Source organism: Vipera berus (assembly GCF_964194415.1).
Source record: "Vipera berus genome assembly, chromosome: 2".
In the NCBI taxonomy this organism is placed as follows: domain Eukaryota; kingdom Metazoa; phylum Chordata; class Lepidosauria; order Squamata; family Viperidae; genus Vipera; species Vipera berus.
The window spans coordinates 88,005,985-88,028,961 of record NC_138203.1 but is presented as its reverse complement, the minus strand read 5'-3'; the positions used below and the strand labels follow the sequence as shown (position 1 = coordinate 88,028,961).

At 41.8% G+C, this 22,977-nt stretch overlaps 1 protein-coding gene, 2 long non-coding RNA genes and 1 pseudogene across 4 annotated transcripts; 2 read left to right on the top strand and 2 right to left on the bottom strand.

The window, feature by feature from the left end:
• The first annotated feature begins 2,299 nt into the window (after nucleotides 1–2,299).
• NDUFB6 (NADH:ubiquinone oxidoreductase subunit B6) lies at nucleotides 2,300–9,866 on the top strand. Its single transcript, XM_081316935.1, has 4 exons — nucleotides 2,300–2,586; nucleotides 5,077–5,169; nucleotides 8,629–8,673; nucleotides 9,720–9,866. The coding sequence occupies exons 1-4, from the start codon at nucleotides 2,362–2,364 to the stop codon at nucleotides 9,792–9,794; spliced, it is 438 nt and encodes a 145-aa protein (XP_081173061.1). The 5' UTR covers nucleotides 2,300–2,361; the 3' UTR covers nucleotides 9,795–9,866.
• An 11-nt stretch (nucleotides 9,867–9,877) lies between these two features.
• Nucleotides 9,878–13,376, bottom strand: LOC308662752 (E3 ubiquitin-protein ligase Topors-like; annotated as a pseudogene). The gene is made up of 3 exons: nucleotides 13,241–13,376; nucleotides 11,978–12,415; nucleotides 9,878–11,840 (listed from the first exon to the last, which is right to left on the bottom strand). The product of its transcript is annotated as an E3 ubiquitin-protein ligase Topors-like (transcript).
• A 2,651-nt stretch (nucleotides 13,377–16,027) lies between these two features.
• LOC308662266 lies at nucleotides 16,028–19,330 on the top strand. Its single transcript, XR_014025155.1, has 3 exons — nucleotides 16,028–17,001; nucleotides 17,613–17,687; nucleotides 18,526–19,330. It is a non-coding gene; the product is annotated as an uncharacterized lncRNA (long non-coding RNA).
• Nucleotides 19,331–19,529: 199 nt separating this feature from the next.
• Nucleotides 19,530–22,517, bottom strand: LOC308662265. Its single transcript, XR_014025154.1, has 3 exons — nucleotides 22,196–22,517; nucleotides 21,421–21,581; nucleotides 19,530–21,080 (listed from the first exon to the last, which is right to left on the bottom strand). It is a non-coding gene; the product is annotated as an uncharacterized lncRNA (long non-coding RNA).
• Nucleotides 22,518–22,977: the final 460 nt, after the last annotated feature.

Sequence of the window (22,977 nt, the reverse complement as noted above, 5' to 3'; positions counted from 1 at the left end):
AACAAGACTCCACCCTTGCGCCCCGTCGCACGTAGATGATGCTGTGGGGCATGGGCGGATGGCATGGCCACCATGGCACTGCTGGGCTGCCTGGCTGATCTGTGGCGGGCCGTGGAGGTGGTGGGTGGCCCAGCGGACAGGGTGGAGCAGGGACGGGTAGGGGGGCGGTTTTGGGGCACTCGGTCTCTAAAAGGTTCGCCATCACTGTCCTAGACAGATCATAGTTTTCTCAGAGTGTGACATTCCTTGTCATATAGCAGGGTGACAGCCAAGTCTGGCCCCTAGGCTCATGCCTTGGCATGCACAGATCTCACTGAAGCAAATCGAGAGGAAGAGGGGCATCAACATATACTACAGTGTGAAAAATAGCATATCGTGTTAAAATAGCTTGTACATCTACAAACAACCTGGCTCTCTTGATAGGTACATCAACTAGCATTAATGAGTGCACAAACTCCACCTTTATCTGCCAATAAAAGAGCTATGGGGTACTGAATAACAATTTGAGACACTGAGGATACTTCAGTTTGTAGTCTTCTAATGGCATCAAGTGATGCTGAAATATTGAGAAAGGTAAATTCTAATTCAGCAACCCCCAACTCTGGCAGAAACCAAGGAGCACAGGATGTAAGGAATACAAGAAGCTGATGATAATCAACAGGTGACTGGGAGCACCCCATCATCTGCCAATGTATTCCCCATTGTCTTAAGCCCAAGATGAGGGGCCCATTTAATTAATTTGCTGACCAAACATCTTGCTGGCTTCTGTAAAATTATTATAAAATATCAAGAGAACTAGAAGTTCCCCCACCACCCACATCCATTATGCCTTTCATTTTAAGTTTGCAGTTTCGACAGGCTTACACTTCTAGCCTGCTAAATTGCCTCAGCTTGACCTCGTTTACTTAGCTTTTAAAGCAGGGCTTTTCAACCAGTGGTAGGGGTACCACCTGTGGTACATTGGCACCTGGCAGATGGTATGCGACCATCCTAGAAAAGTGGTAGCGGGGGGGAGGGGAATGAGCTGAACCGGTGCTTCTGAGCCCAGAAGAAGCACCGATCAGCTGGAATGTTGCAGCATCTCCAGGGTCTTGTGATTTACATTCAGAAGCTTGGCAATTGATTTATATTTATGATGGTCACAGTGTCCCAGGGTCATGTGAAGTGACCAAAACCTGCTACAATCACCCAGCAGATGGGGGGGGGGGGAAATAAAAACCAAACACCCCCCCTACCCCACCCCCGCTGCCAATCCTCAACAGAAATGCTCACAACAATGAAAACCTCGGACAGGAGGAAGAGCACCGACGAGCGGGCAAGCAGGTGTCTTGCTCAGCTGTGGCTTGGGGGGGCACTTTTTTCAGTGCCATTTTAACTTCGAACAGTCACTAAGTGAACTGTTGTAAGTCAGGGACTACCTGTACTTCATCACTTTTTTCCTTTTGGGGGGGGTGTCATCAAGTTTTTGACACCTTGCTAGGTGACTGGTGGTACTCGGATGTTGCCATATCCTAAAAGTGGTACAATGGGTGAAAAGATTGAAAAGCCCTGTTTTAAAGGACCTTTCACAATTTCACGGGCGCAAAAAAGTATAATGAAAGGTCTGCAAGAAAACAAGTTCAGTGATCACCAAGGATCCCTCAGAGTTGATCTGATAAGCCAACTTGTCTTGGTGTCTTGTCTTGATGCGACAGTTCAGGCATCCTAATATTATAATTAATACAGTAAATACAATACACAATTGTTATATATATTATGCCTATATTATATAAAATTATTTTATTAGGAATCACTGTTTTGCCTAAAGAAGAGGCATCCAAGAGGGAGAGCTGTTAGGGGAAAAGTGGGGGGGGGAACCCTTTCCCGTTCGTTTTAAAATACAAGACGACGTGGTTTCAAGACGCTTCTTTAGAGTCGCCCTACTCCAGACCCGGGTAAAATGACAAAACAATTATATATGAAGAAATATGGGGAAAAAAATTTATGCCCAAGCTACAGCAGATGCCCAGGGGAAGAAAAAAAAAATCTATGGCCAAGCTACAGCAGATGCCCAGGGGTAGGCAACCTCGGCTCTTTTAGAGCTCGTGGACTTCAACTCCCAGAATTCCTGAGCCAGCCAAGCTGACTCAGGAATTCTGGGACTTGAAGTCCACGAATCCTAAAAGAGCCAAGGTTGCCCACCACCCCTATAAAGCGTCCGATATCGTTGGCCTTCATTCCTATCTCTATGGCTGGGCACGCGACTCGGAAGTGACGTCCACCCCTCCCTCCTTCCTTCCCAGGATTGTCCTCCAGAGAGGTCGCACATGCGCAGAGAGGGGCGGGCCCGCGCAAGGGTCCGAGAGACACGGGAGGGCAAAGATGTCGCGGGGTTCGGGGCTGCAACCCAAAGACCTCCCCGAGGAGGTGATGGGCTACACTCCGGAGGAGAAGCTCCGGCGCCAGCAGCTGCGCGACCTCCGGCGCCGCTGGCTCAAAGACCAGGAGCTGAGCCCCCGGGAACCTGTCCTTCCCCCGCGGAAGGTCGGCTGGGTGGAAGGCTTCTGGGAGCGCTTCCTACAGCCCGAGAGGCTATGGAAGAGACAGGTAAAGCACAGGCGAAGGCAGGAGTTGGGGGGGCGGGCGGGGCGGTGCCTTCTGGGCAAGGTGGTGGCTCTCAGAGATTGAGGAGCATAGGAGTTGTAGTGCAGCATCTAGCCCGGGCATAGCTTCAGGGAAGGGGCTCTGAAGCAAAGCAAAGGAGGACATCTCGGGTATGCTATTATTTTTTATTATTATTATTATTATTATTATTATTATTATTATTATTATTATTATTATTATTATTATTAATTTTATTATTAATTTTATTATTAATTTTATTATTATTATTATTATTATTATTATTATTATTATTATTATTATTTTATTTATTTTAATTCCATTTATATCCTGCCCTTCTCCGAAGATCAGGGCGGCTTACAAGCTTAGCAGTAGCCTTCATTCTATGTATATGCCTGCTTGTTAGGGCTTTCACACACACCCCAAGCGGCATTATTACAAAGTCAGCTTATTGCCCCCAACAATCTGGGTCCTCATTTTACCTACCTCGGAAGGATGGAAGGCTGAGTCAACCTTATTATTGTTGTTGTTGTTCGGAAGGATGGAAGGCTGAGTCAACCTTATTGTTGTTGTTGTTGTTGTTGTTATTATTATTATTATTTTGGATCGGTTAAGATTGCCACCCTACGTTTTCTTGGGATTAAAGGTAAAAAAAAAAAGAAGTCCCTGGTCCTCTGGATGCAAGTTCGGACACGCATCTACTGAGCAGACGCGTTTATGATTTGTGTGGTTTAATACCCACACCTATGCACCTTCTCGACATCTTGCTTAAGGATGCTTCTCTGAGGAAGCATCTTGAGGACCCAGATTGTTGGGGGCAATAAGCTGACTTTGTAATAATGCCGCTTGGGGTGTGTGTGAAAGCCCTAATAAGCAGGCATATACATAGAATGAAGGCTACTGCTAAGCTTGTAAGCCGCCCTGAGTCTTCGGAGAAGGGCGGGATATAAATGGAAATAAAATAAAAAATAATAATAATTACCAGTGTCTTTTTAAGGTAGAGCAGTGTTGAATCTGTAGCTCACTTGGTCGCAACGCTCTTCCCAAGGAAGCTAAAATTTTTGAGTTTTAAAAAGCCTGCTAAAGTAAATATGATGATATGTAAGGCTCTCCATAATATGTAAGTATCCTTAGCAAATCAGATCTTCCTTGGCTTTGTTTGTTTAGCTTTACTGATTGGATTGGGTTTACTGCCCTGTTCCAGATTGATTCTGAATGGTTCGTGATGTAAATAAAATAAAAATACGGTAGAAAATAGAAAAAAATAAAATTAAAGAATGAAGTGCTAAGGGAAATCACAGCCATTAGCTGGATACACCATCACAATGGAGCCCAACATTTCTTTGTAAAGTGAGTTTTTGCCCTATTTTACGACTTTTATTGCCACAGTTGTTAAGTGCCTCACTGCAGCTGATAAATTAGTAACCCAGTTATTAAGTGAATCTGGCTTCCACATTGACTTTCCTTATTAGAAGATTGCAGAAGGTGATCATATGGCCTTGGGACTCAGCAACAGTCATAACTATGAACCAGTTGCCGGGCATCTGAATTTTGATCACATGATCACGAGGATGCTGCAAAGGTCTTAATTGTGAAAAAATGGTCATAAGTCACTTTTTTCAGTACCATTGTAACTTTGAATGGTCACTAAATAAACTGTTGTAAGATGAGGACTACCTGTATTTTATAGTCTCCATTGACAAAGATGATTAATCTCATTCAGGGCTCAGGATTGCCAAAACAACAACAACAACAACATCTTTAATACATATGTGGTGTGTATGTTCAGAGCAACTCCATTGAAACCCAGGAATATTTTCTAACATAATGTTCAGCCTTCTGTTTTTGAAAAACTATGAGAAACTAAATTACAACTGCCATAGAAACCCTTAGAGTTGTTGAAAAAGATAGGATGAAATGAAAAGGCAGTGTTCCACAAAGGAAGTGAGGCCTGGGTAGTGTATTTCTGTAATATATCTGGGATTTCCTATATTTGGAGAACAAAACAGGCTGTTTTCATAAAGGAATGTGGCAATATGTGAAAGTTCTTAGTTTGGGGATAAAGTACATTTATATAAAGTCTCTGAGAGATAACCACATCCTGCAAGACACCTTTTATCTTTCAGCATGGTGGGAAGAGCTGAGAAGCTTTTCTTCCATTTTGTGTGAATTTTCCTATCTGTATCTGATAAATTGATTTATGAAAACTTACTTGAAATGAATTAGCTTTATGGGTAATTCAGCTACTCATAAAAATATAGTCTAGTGCAGGGTAAAATGATAAATAAATGTATACAGACAAATTTCTCTTACCTCGAGGCTATTCCAAAAGGCAGATTTATTCCTACAAGATTCTACCGTAGTTTGCTATGTTAAAAATAACATTAAACATAATTTTTAAAATTTCAACAAATCCAATGAAGTTGCATTGATGTAATCAAGTGTTAAAGAACTAATTTTTAAAATTATTTTTAGGTATTCAAGCTCTACAACGCTGGAAAATTTGGTTTAATAAACCTTCTTATTCCTCTCTGGCTTGCCCATTATATTGTCAAGTATCACGTCCAGGTATGTATGTACGTATGTATGTGGGATGTACATCTTTTTGCTGATTTAATTCCAATAACACATTCTATTTCTGATATTAGAAAGCTAGGCTTAACAGATGTTAAAGTTCCTCCCCCACCTCAACCCCCAATTCAGATTGCTGGAATGCACCTTCTATTTTAGCTTCTGAGACACAAAAGAGTTTTTTCTGAGGAAGCAGGAATTTAGGATGGCCCTGTTTCCTGATTGGACACTAGTGCCTGCCCTTTAAGAAGTATTATGAACTCAGCACTCATGATTTGGTATGGAATGGTAGAATAGGAGAAAAGAAATACATTTTTTTTACTATTCAGTTAATCTGAGATCCAGTGGAAACCCCAAAGGTGATCTCTTTCTTTCTAATCTGATACACACCCACCAAGAAAATGCAACATGCAAAGATCTTTTGATATCATGCTACTACAAAATAATAATAATGAATGTCTCCAGTGTGATCAGAGGTTTGTTTAAATCCTTTTTAAGGGGTGAGAGATTCTGGTTAAAGCAGATAAAGAACCATGCTTTATGTCAATAGCTTTCCTGAACAGATTGAGCCAATATTGTTTTGTGGGAAATAGTACATGAAGTGTTAGATTTAATAACTTAAACTATTCTTTTAACAGTAATGACTTTAACATTGTTTCTTTTCCTATTGCTATCCAGCATATTGCCTTGGAAGTATTTTCAATGATACTTCTAATCTTGCATGAACTGCTTGCTTTAGGTGACATCACAATAATTTAATTGAGTAAGGTCTGGGGTTTCACTTAGATTATTTTGGAATGAAAAAGTTCCTCTGCTATAGATGTTCTCTTGCGTGTTTAGGATCATTGCGCTGCATGGCTCACATTTGTGTAAGCTTCAACTTATACTCAATAATACTCTGACATTCTTCTCTACAACTTAACTAGTACAGTGCTGAATCATAAAGTTGAAAGTGACCTAAAAGGTCGCCAAATTCAATTCCCTGCACACTGCAGTGTTAACTACCTCATCCCCAATATAGAACTATCCAGCTTTGTAAAACAACAACAACAACAACAATACTTCCAGGGAAGGGAAGATACCACTCCGTGAGGCAACCAATTGCATTGATTGACAGTTCCTCCTGTCAAGATGTTTTTCTATGTACCTTATCTATTTCCTTGAAGTTTCATCTCATTAATTCTACCCTTATCCACTGGACCAAGTAAGAAAAGTCAGAACCCTCTAAAATGCAACGGATATTTGAGACAGTTATCACATCCACTTTCAAACCTCTCTTCTGCTAACCTTATTTATATCTTTTAATCATTCCTCATCAGACTTGACTTCCAATCCTTTCACCATCTTGGTAACCCTTCTCTGGACTCGCTCCAGTTTATCAATATCTTTTAAACTGAGTTGTGGAGAACTGAATATGATACTCCAGATGAGGCCTAAGGCAGAGTAAAGGTAAAGGTTCCCCCGCACATGCGTGCAAGTCGTTTCTGACTCTAGGGGCCGGTGCTCATCTCCGTTTCAAAGCCGAAGAGCCAGCGCTTGTCCGAGGATGTCTCCGTGGTCATGTGGCCGGCATGACTAGACGCCAAAGGCGCACGGAACGCTGTTACCTTCCCACCGTAGTGGTCCCTATTTTTCTACTTGCATTTTTACGTGCTTTCGAACTGCTAGGTTGGCAGAAGCTGGGACGAGTAACAGGCGCTCACTCTGCTATGCGGTACTCGGGATTCGACCCGCCAAACTGCCGATCTTCTAATCGACAAGCTCAGCATCCTAACGCACAGCCACCGCGTCCCTTAAGGCAGAGTAGAGCGGCATAATTACTTTTGTGTCATCTGATATCTGCTTCTCTTGATGCTCCTCAAGATATCAATGGCTTTCTGTTTTGTTTTGTTTTTTGCAGCTGCATTACAGTGCTGGGACATTTTGAGCTTATGATCCCACAAGTACAGCCAGGTTCTCCTTATATGTGCTGTTCTTAAAGCAAGGTTTTCCCCATCCTGTATATGTTTCTTTCATTTGTCTCACTTAGATGCATTACGTGTCTCCCTATTAATTTGTTTGTTTCCCCACTGTTCCAGCCTACGTTTTTTCCCCTTCTCTCCTCCCAAATGGTAGCCACTTTACCTAATGCATCCTGCCTTGATATCTGCTGCAAATTATCCATCGTTCACTCAATAATCGTGAGCAATTTGGGTCGCAGGCCAGAAAACTGCCCAGAGCCATGTTGATTCCACCATCATTTTTCATGGTTGCAATAAAGTTCTTTTGTTGCAATGCAGCATTTCAGTGGGTTTTTTCCCCCGCCAAATGTAGTGTTTTCCATTAATACCTAGCAGTTTTGCTTTCACCTCATCTGTCAGTATGGCATTGTTCGAACAGCCTGTTAACACTTAGCATCAACTATGTGTGGATGTTTCTGCAGTGACCTGTGTTTTCCTTTGAAAACTGTAAAAGAGAATCTTAGTGTGATGAGCTCTAATTCTGCAAGCATCTTTTTGCCTGTAGGCAAGACATATTACCACTTTACAATGGCTTGGTAAGGCCACACTTGGAATACTGAATCTAGTTTTGGTCCCCATGATGTAAAAAAGATGTTGAGACTCTAGAAACGAGTGCAGAGAAGAGCAACAAAGATGATTAGGGGACTGGAGGCTAAAACATATAAGGAACAGTTGCTGGAATTGGGTCTGTCTAGTTTAAAGAAGAGAAGGAGTACGGGGGACATGATAGCAGCCTTCCAATATCTCAGGGGCTGCCACAAAGCAGAGGGAGTCAAGCTATTCTCCAAAGCGCCCGAAGGCAGGACAAGAAGCAACAGATGGAAACTAGTCAAGGAGAGAAGCAACCTAGAACTAAGGAGAAACTTCCTGACAGTTAGAACAATTAACCAGTGGAACAACCTGCCTCCAGAAGCGGTGAATGCTCCAACACTGGAAGTTTTTAGGAAGAGACTGGCCAGCCATTTGTCTGAAATGGTATAGGGTTTCCTGCCTGAGCAGGGGGTTGGGCTAGATGACCTCCAAGGTCCCTTCCAACTTTATTATTATTAAGACCTTCAGATATCTTGTTTCTCTTTTACCAGCACCACTACCACCCCCTTGTAATACCACCATTTGACTGTACCAGTAATATATTTAGTAAGCAGCAGTGTAACTTGAAAAATGCGTCGTTCTTTCACTGTTAAAAAACAGTGTTATTCACTCATGTGCTGTTATCCAGTGATAGAGGTATTTTCCAGAAGCCTAGTAAAAAATGAGTGTTCCACCCATTCATGAAAGTGGCTATGTTCTGGTTTTACTTGGCTGCAGAGGATTTTGCTGAGAAACAAATGTACCGATTCTATACTAGAAGGAGCTGAAAATATTACAAGATGGGAAAAATCTGTTTGATCAATTTCAAAGAACATTTAAATTGTTACCTTCTACATAATCATTGTTCCGTGCTTTTCGTTTACAGCTTACTCCCTATGGGATTGTTGAAAAAAAGCCTGCAGTGTATCCGGTAAGTTGTCTTCTTAATATGCTATAACATCTATTTATTTATGTAAAAAAAAAACCTGTCACAACCTTAAGATTGTAAAGGAAAATAATAACCTTACTGTATTTCATTTAATATTTGCCTTCAAATCAGTTTTGACTAATGTGATTAGAGTTTTCTTGGCAAGGATTTTCAGAAGTGGTTTGGCCTGCCTTCCTAGGGCTGAGAGAGGTACTGGCTCAGTGTCACCCAGTTGGCTTCCTGCCTAAGACAGGACGTAAACTTGCTCAGCACATTTAATTACGTCCTCAATCAGGAGCATCTACTAAATTAGATTTTTTAGATTTTAGATTTTATTAGATTTATATACCGCCCTTTCCCGAAGGACTCAGGGCGGTTTACAGGGCATTTTAAAATCACATCAATATAAAATACAAAGTTAAAAGAGAATTAAAAGATTAAATTATCCCTGAAAATAAAACCCCAGTTAAAATTCTCAGCCTGGGTCAGAGACCTCAAAGAGGTCTTCAGGTCCCGGCGGAATGAGCGTAGGTCAGGGGCAGTCCTGAGCTCCACGGGCAGCTGGTTCCAGAGTGTAGGCGCACCCACAGAAAAGGCCCTCTCCCTGGGTGTTATCCGCCGGCAATCTTTTACCGGCGGCACCCTGAGAAGACCCTCCCTCTGCGAGCGCTTAAAAAAGGATCACAAAAGTGTTCCTTGAAAATAATGGGTATGTTGTTTCGTCACTTAGATGGCTTTAGAATGTTCTCTGTAGCAGCCGTTTCTGAGCTCTGAATACTGAACTCCAGTTACAAATGCAGGTTTGAAATAGACGTTTACTTGTATGACCTGTAAAACGTTTTTATTTTTATGGCAATACAAAATTGGGGCTACCTCCATTTGACTTATTCCAATTTGTTCTATAACGAGGATTTCTAAGTTAAGAAAAATATCTCTGGTATAAATTGTGCATAAATACTTTCATCCGGAAAATAAAAACATGGAGGTACATAGTGTATGTTTTTCCTTAAAATATTTTCACATTGTTTTTTCCCCCTTTCATTTATCAGGGAGACAGGACGGAGGAAAAAGGAATTCCACCATCCCAAGGAACTTCAGCAGAAATACCAATCTGTGATGACTGAGGCTCTCAAGGACCTGCAAAATGGAAAAAATAACCTCTTTCCTATATATATGAATATATAATTCAAAATGGATAGTAAGAGACTTAATGATTTTTGGCTACTGTGGGGATATGGGGGAGGCAACGCTATGCTGAATAGGTCTCCTAAGTGCAGTCACTAAACATTTATAGATACTGAATCCAACAACAAAGTACTTTATTTTGGTTATTGATAGGCTTTAGAAAACACACAACTTAGATTTAGATTTTATTAGATTTATATACTGCCCTTTTCCCGTAGGACTCAGGGCGGTTTACAAGGTGTTTAAAACATCAATACAAAAATTAAAAAAACAAAAATGATTAAATTCAATCCCTGAAGTAGAAATATAAAAACCCCAGCCTGTGCCGGAAAGCTCAAAGAGCCAGGTCTTCAGGTCCCGGCGAAATGAGCGAAACATTAAAAGATAAAACAAAAATGGAATAAAGGATCAAGGTGAACATAATAGCCAACAGAAGTCAAAACTTTCATCATTCAGGCTACTCACACTAAAGCGTTAGTGTGGAGACCATCATAAATATATCCAGAACAGATAAATAGGGTTAGTGCTTACTGCTATTACTAAGCTTGGGGAAAAATTAATTTTAATTAGGTCTAGTAAGAGTCTGTTGACTCCTGATGGCTGTTAAGCAGATTTGTCATTGAAAGAGTGCATCAGCTAAAAAATGATTGGAATAAAAAGCCATGAAGGTCTGGGTATTATACCAGAGAGGCAGCAAGGAAACCTTTTGTACAAGACAAAAGTCAGTACTTTGAAGAAATTTTTAAGAAACCGCCTGGCCGTTTGCAGAAAGGTAGCTAGCACTGTAGACAGGAAAACTTAACCAGAAAAGAAAAAGAAAATTTATTAAGGGAAAGTCACTGATACAAGGGACGCGGTGGCTCAGTGGGTTGGGATGCTGAGCTTGTCGATCAGAAGGTCGGCAGTTTGGCGGGTCGAATCCCGAGTGCCGCGTATCAGAGTGAGCGCCTGTTACTCGTCCCAGCTTCTGCCAACCTAGCAGTTTGAAAGCACGTAAAAATGCAAGTAGAAGAATAGGGACCACTACGGTGGGAAGGTAACAGCGTTCTGTGCGCCTCTGGCATCTAGTCATGCCGGCCACATAACCACGGAGATGTCCTTGGACAAGCGCTGGCTCTTCGGCTTTGAAACGGAGATGAGCACCGACCCCTAGAGTCAGAAACGACTCGCACGCATGTATTACACTGATACAAGAAGGTGTGACAAAAAAAAACACACACACACAAAAAAGAATTAAGTCTGATAAAAATCCTACCAATTCCTCTCATTATCTTGTGCCGTAAATGCAGTTGACAGTAATAAAGAGAATGTCACCACAGGAGCTGAACCTTTCAACTAGTTACCAGCTAACAGATCTTTGTTTTTACATCTGGCACAAATGAGTTGCTTGAACTCAAAACTCTGGTTTGAATGTCCTTGTGGTTTCCCTTTTCCCGGCACAAGAGTTTCTATTATTATTTACTATTGTTTTTAACTTTGGTTGAGTCCTACCCGACCCCCGCAAGCCATATGCAAGTGGGCAGATATACAAATTAAAATTCTAGATCAAAAATAGAAATCCATTAAATTCATTGAAAGGCCTACTTTCGACATCAGCTCTGGAATACCAGCTATTTATTCAAAAAAAAAAAAGGTCTCCATTCTATCATTTGGGCTTTGTGCTTATGTTTACTGCCATCTCCTTTTTCTTTTCTTTTTTTCCCCCCCTGCAGCGATGTTTTTTCTTCCTTTTCAAATCACGGTGCTGTCAGAACACTGCACATTTTTCCCATCATCAGCTGAGATGTCAGAATCTGAGGACAGCTGAACCAGCTCAGGGGTTCTCTCAGCTAATGGCTTGACATAGTCAACAATAACACGGTTGTCCGAAGAATCACAGCTGTCGCCATTCACCTCTACATTTGTTTGTTCTGACACCTGCAACCCAGTTATGTTAGCAGAAGGGTCTTCATCGGAGCTTTCAGAAGCAGGGTTGTCAAACTGCCGGCCCATGGGCCGGACACATCATCCAGAAGCCGCGCCTAACCCATTGCCGGCAATGGCAAAACTCTCCCGATACGTTGTGGGATGTCATGTGACGTCATGAGTTTGACACGTCTGGGAGCAGAAGATGCAGAAGCACGAATCTGCTCTAAACTGGAATAGGTGGGCCAGGCGTTTTGTCATCCCAGGGTGCCTGGCCCGTATCACTTCTGAAAGCATTAACTTCTGATACCTGGGTTTCAGTCTCATCGGGAGAGACGGTAATAATAGAAGACTCAGAGTTGCTTCCGTCTTCACGTGATGGAGCCGGACAGTCATAATTTGCATGCTCGTCATATGCGTCTATGTTAAAAGGGCATTGAGCAAAGTTGATAAAATTCATGCAAGAAGCACTTTGGAATAAGAAAAGGTTGTAATTCATTAGCAAACGCCTGGCTTTCTAGATCAAACTTGATCAAAGTATTCATTATTATACATTGTACAATACTAGAGATACATGAATACCAAACAGAACTGTAAGCCCACGTTTTTAACCACGGAACCAGCTTATGAAGGCAGGCAGGATTCCTGTGGAAAAATTAGCCAATACATCCCTAGAATGCCCTCCATCATCCGGCACGCGTGCCACAGAACGATAGAGCTTTTCAAAAGCTCAATTATCTCTTGCTCTTGAATGTGCCACATAAATCTACCCTCCAAACTAGCTTGTCGCCTTGCTGCAAGCCTTCTGATCTGCGTCTCTCAGCCTGGTTGTCTGAATTAATAACCCTTCGAACAGTTTGGGGAAGACATTGTGCTTCCAAAGGAGGAGTCCTTTGGGGAATTAACACACGCAGGACTTTGCCCTGTGGAAGATGCCCTGTGTGGTTATTTTGTTGCCTCAAATTTTATTAGCATTATTGTTAGCATTTGAAAAGGCAATCTTAGCCTGTCTAGGCCTCTTGCGCTTTGGGTAGCGTACATGTTGGATCAATGATTATTATCAAACAACTGTACAGTTCTACCACTTCCCCGAGGGGGGGGGGAAGGCAACCGCTATTTTTCAAAGGAAAAAAACTTACGGAGATGTTTACGAGCATTTTCAACAGTAATGCGGGAAAGGATACGGCCGTCTGCATTTAAACCAGGGGTCTTCAAACTTGGCCCTTTTATGACTTGTGGACTTCAACTCCCAGAATTCCTCAGGCAGCCAGGAATTCTGGGAGTTGAAGTCCACAAGTCATAAAAGGGCCAAGTTTGAAGACCCCTGGAAATCTTACACCAGCGTTTCCCAACCTTAGGAACTTGAAGATGCGTGGACTTCAACTCCCAGAATTCCCCAGCCAGCATAGCTGGCTGGGGAATTCTGGGAGTTGAAGTCCACGCATCTTCAAGTTCCTAAGGTTGGGAAACGCTGTCTTACACGATTCCAGGACTTCGACTCCCATAAGAGCCTCAGCCATCACTACGGTATCCCCCAAAGCATCCCGGGAGTTGTAGTTCAAAAGTTCGTTGCTCTTGTAACGTGCGGAGAGGGTGCAACGGCCAGGTCCGCACATTCTTCCGCGCTCAAAAGTGGGGGGGGGGGGGAAAGCCACATTTCCAATTTTTTTTTAACCCATCATAATTATCAATTTATCAGCCGACGCGGACACCCCAGGAGAAAGCGAGGCTCTTGCCTGCACTGTCTGAACACCTAATTTCGGGGGATGCCTGGGAATCTCCCTTCCAGAAGAGGAGGAGGAGGAGGGGGAGTGGCCGGTGGCTTTGGTTCCCTTAACAAAAATGGCTCTTCCGCCTTCCGTTTCCTGTCACTCCGCGAACGTCACTTCCTGAGGCTCCCTGAGCAAGGCGAGGGCGGGGCGCGGGCGCGAGAAGCCTGGGGAGGAATGCCGCAGTTAAACCGCCGATCTCTGGAATGGCTTTACTCGCTGGTAAGGCGCTGCTGCTTTTAGTCTAACACACACACACACACACACAACTCAAAAGCGAGGAGAGGTGCGGGATTTCTCTCTTTCTCTCTCCCTCCCCCTCTTCCCCTCCCTCTCTCCCTCCAGAATGTAGACACTTTTAGTAAAGGGATCCACCCATGCGAGAGACACCCCCCCCCGTGGGGTTATTTTGTTGCCTCAAAGGCCAGCCTTTATTTATTAGCCTTTATAGCAACCCTTGAATACACTTGCAATTTTAAGAAACATACTAACTTAGCTGGAAGAGAGTAATGTAACCCGTAACTTTGCCACTTGTGGGATGTTACATAGAAACAGTTGGTTTCCTATGGTTCAAGTCTCGCATGTAATCGGTGTCTTTTATTGTTGGATCACTTGATTTCTGACTTACTACATACACAAATGATTGGTTTCGTTGATGCCCTGTAAAAGACCTTTGACACACACACACACACACACACACACACACACACACCCCTTTCCATTAATAAATGCCTTTTGCTTTGCTTGAGTTACTTGGTGATTTGTCTTTTCAGGTGGACAGAGAAGCACCTTTGTGTCTCTCAAATTCAGGAAACAGGTTGTTATCAGTGCTGCACCAAGACTTTCCATGGAGGTCTCTATCTATCTATCTATCTATCTATCTATCTATCTATCTATCTATCTATCTATCTATCTATCTATCTATCTATCATCTATCTATCTATCTATTTATGGGACTTATATGCCGCCCTCTCTCCCGAAGGACTCAGGACGGCTAACAACAATAAAATACAGCGATACAAAAGTTAAAAAGAATTAAATAGCCCCAATAAAATAAATTAAAATTAAAAAATTAAAAAAACATTTTTAAAAATCCCTATTGTCAGTCCAGGTCAGCCTGATGAAAAAGGAATGTTTTAAGGCCGCGGCAAAAGGACCGGAGATCCAGGGCCATCTGGAGCTCAAGGGGGAGTCGGTTCCACAGGGCTGGCACTCCCACAGAGAAGGCCCTCCCCCTGAGGGTCGCCAGCCGACATTGTCTGGCCGACGGCACCCCGAGAAGGCCCTCTCTGTGTGAGCGCACTGGGCGATGGGAAGTCTCTAGTCTAGGTTGTCTAGAAACAATATTACCTTCTATGGCTGGACCATCTCAACCCTTGGCATTTGACCAAGTTTCCAGTTATAATGATCCTGGCATTTCCCATCCCCCTTTTAATCTCAGTAGCTGGTTGCCTATAGGGGAGCTGTATCAAGAATTTACAGATGTGCCAAATCAGGAACTGAGATTGTACAGAATAATAGATCATTGCCCCACTTTAGGCCATAGCTTCTTGCCTTTCTCCTTTTCTTTCTAACTTTAATCGAAAACTAGACTTTAGTTAAGTTTAATCAAATGCGGGCTTGGATTTAGTCCTTTATAATAATGTTGTTTCTTCAAGTCACTTTTCATGCCTGGCGACTGCCTGGAGAAGTCGCTGTGGTTTACTTGGCAACCACAAAAAATAGCTTGCCGTTTTCTCCTTCCTAGAGCTGAGAGAATGACTGTCCCAACATTACTTAACTGGCTTCCTGCCTGAGGCAGCTCTAGCACTCAGTTTCTTTTGGGTAGGCACATTTTATGTCTGTGTTTATCAGTAAATCTCTGCAGGATTTGAAACTTAATCCACTTTTTTTTCTGAATCCCTGTTGCCCAGCAATTGCAATAATTAAAAAGCCTGTCCATTCTTTCAAAGTGAATTGTAAAAAATAGAATTCTTGGGAGAAACTAAATTAAGTTAGGTGAGAAGTCTTATGAGCTTTGTTCTAATCTTATCTAAACATCTGAGGTAAGCACGAACTTTTTTGGTTTCTTGTTAAACCATGTTTACCTGATATTTTAGCTCTCAGTGTCTGGCTTTTCTTCTGCCTTCGATTCCTGACAACTGCCTGGAGTTCTTGTTGCTTTTCTGGCAATATTTTAGAGGTACTTTGCCAATTATTCCTTCATGGGGCCGAGAGAAAAGTGAATGGTCTAAAATCACTCAGCTGGCTCCATGCCTATAAGGCAGGACTAGAACTCATAGTCTCCTGGTTTCTAGCCTGGTGCCTTAAACACTAGACCAAACTGGTTCCAATTTTGGCTTACTGGGATCTATATTAGATCATTATGTATTGTAAACTATGCTTTATAACTTAGCAAATTGAATGCATCCAGCCAACTGTGATTTATTCAAAAGTGGTTAACATAAAGCTTATTTTACCACACTAATTACTCTGGTATTGGAGTGACGGTTAGACTAGGATGGGGAGAGTCCAGTTCTGATTCATTCTCAGATATGGAATTTCACTATATATCTTAAGGCCAGCCATACTCTTAACCTAACTGGGATGAAATAGAGACCATCATGGAAACTCTTGAACTCCTGTGGAAAAGATAGAATGAACAGTTAATAAATAGCAACGCTACAGTATAAAAGCACGGTCTTAGTAAGACACTAATCTCATATGAGACCCTCCTTAGCCCCTGGGTTCTTGGAGGTAGGCTGCAGATTTGATTTTGGTTGTGGGGATAAAACAAGTATAAAGAGAGGTTTGACATATCAAATGCACATTTATATTAAGAAGGCTATTTTTCTTTCTTTCACAGATTCTTCTTGCTACTGTATTGCTTTCGTGGGGCTATGTCATTTACGCGACACGAATAGCAGCCAAATGGCAGTTGGAAGAGTCATATCCCATACGAGCCCAGAATATTTGAACCATCTCCAGAGTGGAATACCACAGAAATACAGAGATATTCTAGAACTCCGTAAATCATAATCTGGAAAAAGATGAATTCCAAACAAGAGTGGTTGACTCAGGAGTAAGATTGAAGCTTCAGAAATACAGATAAAGATAAAACAGCCGTGAACATCTGATACAATACTATTAACATATAATTGAAAAAATAGCCTTGAATGTCATTTTTTTTAAAAAAGAGAAATTTACATTTTCTCTACTGCTTATTTTAATGTGGTTTAGAAGACTACGGCTACAAGGATAACTGTAAGCCCAAAGAGTCATTATTACGGAAAAATAACTAGATACTTTGTGCAAGAAACTGGTTTTCAAGTTAAAAGTTACACTCCTACACTGCTTGCAATGGTACAGAAATAAATGCCTGGATATCTATGGAAGGTTTGGCAAAAATGTACGTAGTATCCAGTGAAAATTTGAAGCTAAAGATTGTTCAAGCTGTTTAGTGCTATTCTGAAGAAAAATACTCATCATACTGGTATGTTTCATAAAATATGTCTACTCTACAATGTATTAGGGACACGGTGGCTCAGTGGGTTAGGATGCTGAGCTTGTTGATCAGAAGGTCGTCAGTTTGGCGGGTCAAATCCCAAGTGCCGCGTAACAGAGTGAGCGCCTGTTACTCGTCCCAGCTTCTGCCAACCTAGCAGTTCGAAAGCACGTAAAAATGCAATTAGAAAAATAGGGACCACTACGGTGGGAAGGTAACAGCGTTCCGTGCGCCTTTGGCATCTAGTCATGCCGGCCACATGACCACGGAGACGTCCTCGGACAAGCACTGGCTCTTCGGCTTTGAAACGGAGATGAGCACCAGCCCCTAGAGTCGGAAACGACTAGCACGCATGTGTGGGGGAACCTTTATCTTTACCTTTACAATGTATTGTCAAAGGCCAAGATTATCTAATTAGGGACATTTTTAAAGGAATATTTAATTTTACTTCATAGTAATTTATATAAATTAAAGTATAACTTTAGTCTACTTTCTTTGGTTCACTTTTTAAGTATATCAATTAAAGAATTATTTTAACAGTGCTTGGTAGCCAATCTGTAATATTTTGAATTTACTCATTTGTTTAATTTCATCTGCAGCTTCTATAAAATCCAATGAGTGCAGGTTCGAGTCCCACCAGGCTCAAGGTTGACTCAGCCTTCCATCCTTCCGAGGTAGGTAAAATGAGGACCCAGATTGTTGGGGGCAATAAGCTGACTTTGTAATAATGCCGCTTGGGGTGTGTGTGAAAGCCCTAATAAGCAGGCATATACATAGAATGAAGGCTACTGCTAAGCTTGTAAGCCGCCCTGAGTCTTCGGAGAAGGGCGGGATATAAATGGAATTAAAATAAATAAATAAATAAATAAAGTCAGCTACTAAATCAGGAATACTAATAGATTCAATAGAAGGGTCAATAATATCTACAATATACCCCAAAGTTGAATAAAGGTTGTCCCCAAACTACAGATCAATTAATCTGTTAAGTATAATCGTCAGTTGTATATCAAATATGGCAGGGCAACAATTTGACTTTTGGCCAGGGAATTCTGTTTTACAGTCAGCCTTTATTGGGCAGGAAAATTCCAAAACTAATTAAGTTTATAACCAACATTAGTTGATCCTAGATTCACATTTAACCTGCTCTAATGTGGACATAAATTATGATTTACGTATCTACTCTTGATGTCAGAATGATGTGAACACATCTCTTGGGGTTCATAGCAGTAGCCAAGGGCACCCGCTTAAAAAAAATATCCAAATTTTAGGGCCTAGGCAAGGATGCATCCTGGCTCCATTATTGTTCAATTTCTATATTAATCTACTTGGTGCTTGTTTAAATTATCTTCCACAAATGTCGACTGTTTTATGCAGATGTCAGGCAATTCTAAAACACCCGTCCTCATTTAGCAATCACAATTGGGACAGACAACTCAGTCGTTAAATGAGGGGTTTGCTAAGTGAAATGGTGACTGCTTAAGTTCTTAACTTTGGCTTTCCTTTGTTTTACAGACCTGCGAATGTTGCAAATGAGAGGATTGGTCGCCCTTTTTCTTTGCTATCATAACTGAACGGTTGCTGCACAAGACAGATGCCAAATGAGAACCACCTGTAGATTTAGGAAGTGGTATATGCTCTTGCTAGCTCCTGTGACAATCTTTATCATTGTAGATTAATGATAACACTAGCAAAGTAATGCTATTCACTAACAAGCACAAGAGGGTAAATCATGACATGATCAGTTTACTGTTAAGTAACCTGACCCGGAAGTATATCAATGATTATTTGATAAGGAAATTGAGGCTGGTTTCATTCTACTGATATCGTAGAAAACCAAGTATTGTCATAAGACTGCTGGAGACCTTAATTTGATTTTAATGCCTCTAGCTTTAATAATAATAATAATAATAATAATAATGAATTGCAGTTCATGACTTAGTAGGAATAGTCACATGGAGTTTTTAGTTGTGGGACCTACATAGTACAGTACTAATTTAATGAAGGCCAACCACGCCCTTGTGATGTCAGTTCTTTTATCTGGATAAACATGGTAATGTGCCACATCTTCACCCAAATGAGATATATTAGCCTACTGATAATTTGTGCATTTATTACTTTTTAAGAAATCATTTCTGGCTTTAGCTTTTAAACTGAAATAAGCATATAGCAAAAACTAAACCGAAATCTGATTAGGGTAAGTTCTTAAAATCTTTGGGGAAGGTTCTATCATTATATGGGATTGATCTACACCAGGCATGTCAAACTCATGACATCACATGACATCACGCGATGTATCACGACTTTTCCCCCAGTGCCAGCAATGGGGTGGGCACGGTTTTGGCATGACACATCTGGCCCGTGGGCCAGCAGCTTGACATGCCTGATCTACACGGTCACTAACAAATAGGCTATATAAACAGAGCAAAGCCCATACTTTTCTAACGCTGAAGATGTTACCTAGTCCGATAATGAAGCAAGCAAACAACCAAACTTAGAAAACACCAAGGACTCCAAGGTCAGATTTTAATTAATGTATTAATTTATTTCATAAAACAAGTTATTCCTTAGGCCTTACAGCAAAGTTAAACAATAGTTAACAAAAACAAATACTAAAAACATTAAACACAATACAAACTAAGGCCTTTTCATCCGGCTGTACAAGATAAACAATATGCACAAGCACACCTACATATCGGCTAAAGTACAAAAAACTGTAACTCAGAGGAAAACTTTTCTAGGAATATTTAATATTTAACAAGGGCCATATATTAATTTTAAATGTTTTTCTTAATTTATGGTCTCTTTCACTCGTCTCATTTTTTTTCACTGGAGAGATATTCATTATTCTTATGATTGGCAGCACCATCTCTGCACCTGGCAGAGGATGGTGATGCAGATCCACTAGCATCAGTTATCACGAAAGCTGTGCAATTGGATAGGCTGCACTTGAATCTTCTTCTTCCGAGTGCTATTCCCACGTTATGGCAGGTTCCGCTTCTCGGCAAAACCATCTCCATTTGACTCGATCCAGGGGCAACGCCCACGTGTTTCATCTCCATCTTGATGCAATCCATCCACCTTTTCTTGGTTCTGCCACAGGGTTGCCGGACATCAGGATCCAGAGGCATGGCTGTCCTCCCCACCAAGTCTTCTTTACCGCTTACAATATGTCCGTACCATCTTAAGTCTTCCTTCCCACATTTCTGCTATGAGATGGAAGACTAGAGCAGGGGTGTCAAACTTGCCACGTCACGTACTTTTTTCCCCTCTGGCCGGAGCCGAGGTCAGCACGGTTTCCGTGTGATGCATCCAGCCCTCGGGATCTCGGGTTTGACACCCCTGACTTAGAGGGTATAGACACATTATATGTGATAAGGAAGACGTGCTGGCAAGGATCTTCTGGATCTGCTGCTAAATCGGCTTCTTGACCGGTTTCTTGATCTAAGTCTTTCATAACCCCTGACAGCATTTGGACTGTATAAAGCATATTCACTTCTTTTTTTGTTTTGTTTTTTGTTTCTTAACTTAGAAATCCTAGGTATATATCAAATTGGTGTAGCCCCAATTTTTATTGCCATAAAAGTAAAATATTTTACAGGTCATAAAAGTAAATGTCCACTTCCAACTTGCATTTGTGAATGGACTTCAGCATTCAGAATTCATGAATGACTACTACAGAGAACATTCTAAAGCCATCTAAGCAAACAAGCAACATCCCATTGTTTTCAGAGAATATTTTTGGGTTCCTTTTCTAATTTGGTAGATATTCTTGATTGAGGAAGTGGTTAAAGGTGATGGCCAATGGCAGCTGGGTGACTTTGGGCCAGTACCTCTCTCAGCCTTAGAAAGAAAGGCCAAACTACTTCTGAATAACCTTGCCAAAAAATCTGCAGTCATTTTAGTCAAAAATGATTTAAAGGCAAAAATTAAATAAAAAAGCCTAGCTTTTCCTTAATCTACAATCTTAACTTTTTTTTTACACACAAATAGATATACAAAGAATAGAAACAAAAACAACTTGCTGGATAATTTGCAGGTTTTCTTTGAACAATCCCACAGGGAGTAATCTGTAAACGAAAACAGCAGAATAATAATTATGAAGAAAGTAATAATTTGGCTGTTCTTTGAGATTTATCAGATAAGACTCTTCCCATCTTGGGATCTTTTCAATTCCTAGTATTATGGAATCAGTAGGTTTGTCCTCAAATGCGTTCTAAGCAAAATTCTCTGCAGCCAAGTAAAATCAGAATATAGCCACTTTCAAATAGGAGGAACTCATTTTTTTTACCAGACTTCTGGAAAATCCCTCTATCAGTTTCTTATTTGTGGATAAAGGCACATGAGTGAATAACGCTGTTTCTTAATAGTGAAAGAATAACACATTTCCCAAGTTACATTGGTGCTCACCATATTACTGGTATGGTCAAATTAGAAGGTGTGGTAGTGATGCTGGTAAAAGAGAGATGGAAGATATGTGAAGGTCTTGCCTACAAGCAAACGGATGCTTGCAGACTTGAAGCTCATCACACTAAGATTCTATTTCACAGTTTTCAAAGGAAGACGGGTCACTGCAAAAAAAAAAAACAACACCTGTACATGGTTGATGCTAAGTGTTTTGTTGGTGTTAAATTTAAAATGTTGTATTTTGCTGCAGAGCCGGGATCAAACCAAAACAGGTAGTTAAAATTTTAGAACCTCGGTTCCCATTAACAAATTGAGTTCAAACCACTTATAAAATAAAAGGTATTGTTTTGCAACACATTAAGCGCCAAAACTCACTGTTTTTTGTTGGGGGGCGGGGTGTGGCGCGTCTTGTGACTGACTGGCTGTGGCGCGAAATTCAGCTGGTGAGGGGGAGGGTGGGTTCCGTCGTTGACTGGTTGCTTAAATAGTTGTGTTTCTTATAGGTTCATACGCTGGTTCTAAATCAATGTGTTTATTGATGGATCTTGTAGAGTGCCAGGCTTCAATGAATTCCTGTGCGTGCTGATTTTTTAGCGTGGCCAATGATTCTGGCTTTGTCCCAGTTGAAATGGTGGTGTTCATTGTTGACGTGGCTCAAGATCAGGATTTCTTCGTAGGGAGATACCGTGTCCCGCTCTCCCAAGCAACACACACACACACACACACACACACACACAGAGGTGGGGGGAAAGAGACTAAGAAAGCAGCAGCGCCTTACCAGCGAGTAGAGCCATTCCAGAGATGGGCGGTTTAGCGGCGCCATTTTGTCCCCCCCTCCCCCGGCTTCTCCTGTTGGCCTTCGCCTCGCTCGGGAAGCGGCAGGAAAGGGAAGGCGGGAATCCAAAGGGAGCCAAAAGCCGCCTAGTCCTCCTCCTCCCTCCGCCCCCCCTTTGGGAAGGGAGATTCCCAGGCGTCCCCTGAAACTCGGTGGAGGCTCTTCGATTCCTCTCAACCGCAAGGACAAAAGTTCGCCGTCGGTCTCCAGCAAAAAAAATATGTCGCTCTTCGTTGCTTGCGATTCCTTCCTCCCGATTTAATCCCCCCCCCCCACATCCTGCCAGGAACACCGAGGTTTTTAAGCTAGCTAGCCGGATCTTCCGCAATTTACTTGCGCGTGTGTAGAATAGGTGCGAACTCCTTACAGAGGTGGAAATCTGCTCAGCTGAGATAAATCCGGGGCGAGCCTCTTCCGAAGAAGTCTTTGCCGTTCCCAGCGGGATTTCTGTTTTAATTAAAAAGTTTTGAAGTGCATTTTTGAACATAAACCCCCCCCCCCTACGCCTAACCCAGCGTTTCCCAACCTTAGGAACTTGAAGATGCGTGGACTTCAACTCCCAGAATTCCCCAGCCAGCTATGCTGGCTGGGGAATTCTGGGAGTTGAAGTCCACGCATCTTCAAGTTCCTAAGGTTGGGAAACGCTGCCCTAACCCACCCAGCGGGATTTCGACCCATCCCCGCTCCCACAATCCTCCCCCCGAAGCATCTCCCGTACGGACGGA